Below are 1,615 nucleotides of genomic sequence, written 5' to 3'. Positions count from 1 at the left end.
AAGACCCAACGACCACCCAAACGACCCAGGGAGGAAAACCAAAGCTCGACTCCGGTTGCATGGGACTACTATGCAACGTGCAATCGAACGACGGCAGGACGATCTGGCCCGTCGTAGTCACCCTACCACCATCACCACCCCGACCTCCGCCCACATCATCACCACAATTACCACAACTACAACCATTACTACCACCACCATCATCTAGTTCTCAGGTCTATCCAGTGAAACACATGCCCTTTTATTCCCCTTCGCAACATCCCTTAGAGGAACCCTTGTCTGATTCTAAGGCACCGGGGACCTCAACGCGAAAACAAACAGGGACGTCCCCTTTTGAGATCCCCTCTTCCCTACCCCTCAAACCTCGTGCCCATCATAGACAAAGGGATTCAAGTTCCACGGACAATTGGGAGTCTGGTTCCGCGGACACTCTGCTAGGTTCCTGTGAGTGCATGGGGCCCGGGGAGAGTGGACTAAACACAAACATGTCGAACCCTGAGGAGACGTCCCCCTCAAATCAGAGACTACAAGAGGAACTCACAGTCAGTAGTCCAGCGCACGATGACACAACTCAGAGAAACAGAAAGGAACCCAACAAAGTCCTCTTGGGTACCCCTGAAAGAAACATAATGGAACCCAACACACAGCTCTTGGGTACCCCTGAAAGAAACAGAAGGGGACCCAACCAAAGACCTTCGGGGACCTCTTTTACCGCCCTCCTAAAAAGTGCTCCCCGAAGGCCATGTCCCCTTCTCACGCCCCCCTCAGGACCCTCTCTGCTCACTACCTTGGTCTTGTGGCTCCTGCTGGCGGGGGTTGCAGAAGGTAGTGAGTTTCCTGACCGGGAGTGTTGTGACAGTGTGCCCCCTCCCCCACCACACTACCACCAGGCCACCTCCACCACCACAACCACCACACCCACACCGCTCTCCGGACACAACGCCTCTATAATTACAGGTGAGTGTAGTGTACCCTTATAATACCTACAATTATATAAACCTAAGACTAATACCAACTACCTGTTACAACCACATAACCCACTCCACTCTCCAGACGACGCACTTAAAATTACAGGTGAGTGATAGTTGCATAAATTCACTGACAACACTTAGACTTAACACTTACAAAGACTGCCTACACCTACCACTTAAGTCTCTACCTAACATCTACAACAAATACCATAACCACAACCCATCCAATCATCACTTCAATAATCGCAGGTAAGTAATAATCTACACCTTCACTTACAACACTTACATCTACACCTGCTACCACAAATACACCTCTCGCCTGACGCTTCCATAATGAGAGGTGAGTGGGACGTGATATGGATTTAGATCTTCATTAATTAATCTATGGCACTTCATCCACTTAAGTTATCATCACGGGTATCCACTAAGGACAAAACTTTATGTTTCTCTCTCCCCATTACACACACACACACACACACACACACACACACACACACCACCTCCGCCTCCCCCTGTACACACACAGCACCCAACCACACCCCCACTCCCCACCTCCCACCCACCACCCACACACACGCACACACACACGCCAATCCAGTATTAAAACACAGCACATACACCTGAGCAATCTCCCTCTCTCTTAT

The 1,615-nt window shown here is 50.1% G+C and overlaps 1 protein-coding gene across 1 annotated transcript in view; it reads left to right on the top strand.

Annotated features, from left to right (window-relative positions):
* The first annotated feature begins 485 nt into the window (after positions 1–485).
* LOC145410387 (uncharacterized) overlaps positions 486–1,615 on the top strand; it is a 128,259-nt gene continuing 127,129 nt past the window's right edge. The window contains exon 1 of the mRNA XM_080280540.1: positions 486–957. Within this exon, the coding sequence (XP_080136666.1) occupies positions 486–957 (472 nt within the window). The remainder of the gene's footprint in view (positions 958–1,615) is intronic.

The sequence above is a fragment of the Coenobita brevimanus genome, chromosome 85 (genome assembly GCF_032717465.1).
Source record: "Coenobita brevimanus isolate Jiangsu-jjx chromosome 85, ASM3271746v2, whole genome shotgun sequence".
Classification (NCBI taxonomy): Eukaryota; Metazoa; Arthropoda; class Malacostraca; order Decapoda; family Coenobitidae; genus Coenobita; species Coenobita brevimanus.
Note: the sequence above shows the minus strand (reverse complement) of the source record. Positions and strands in the feature narration are given on the sequence as shown.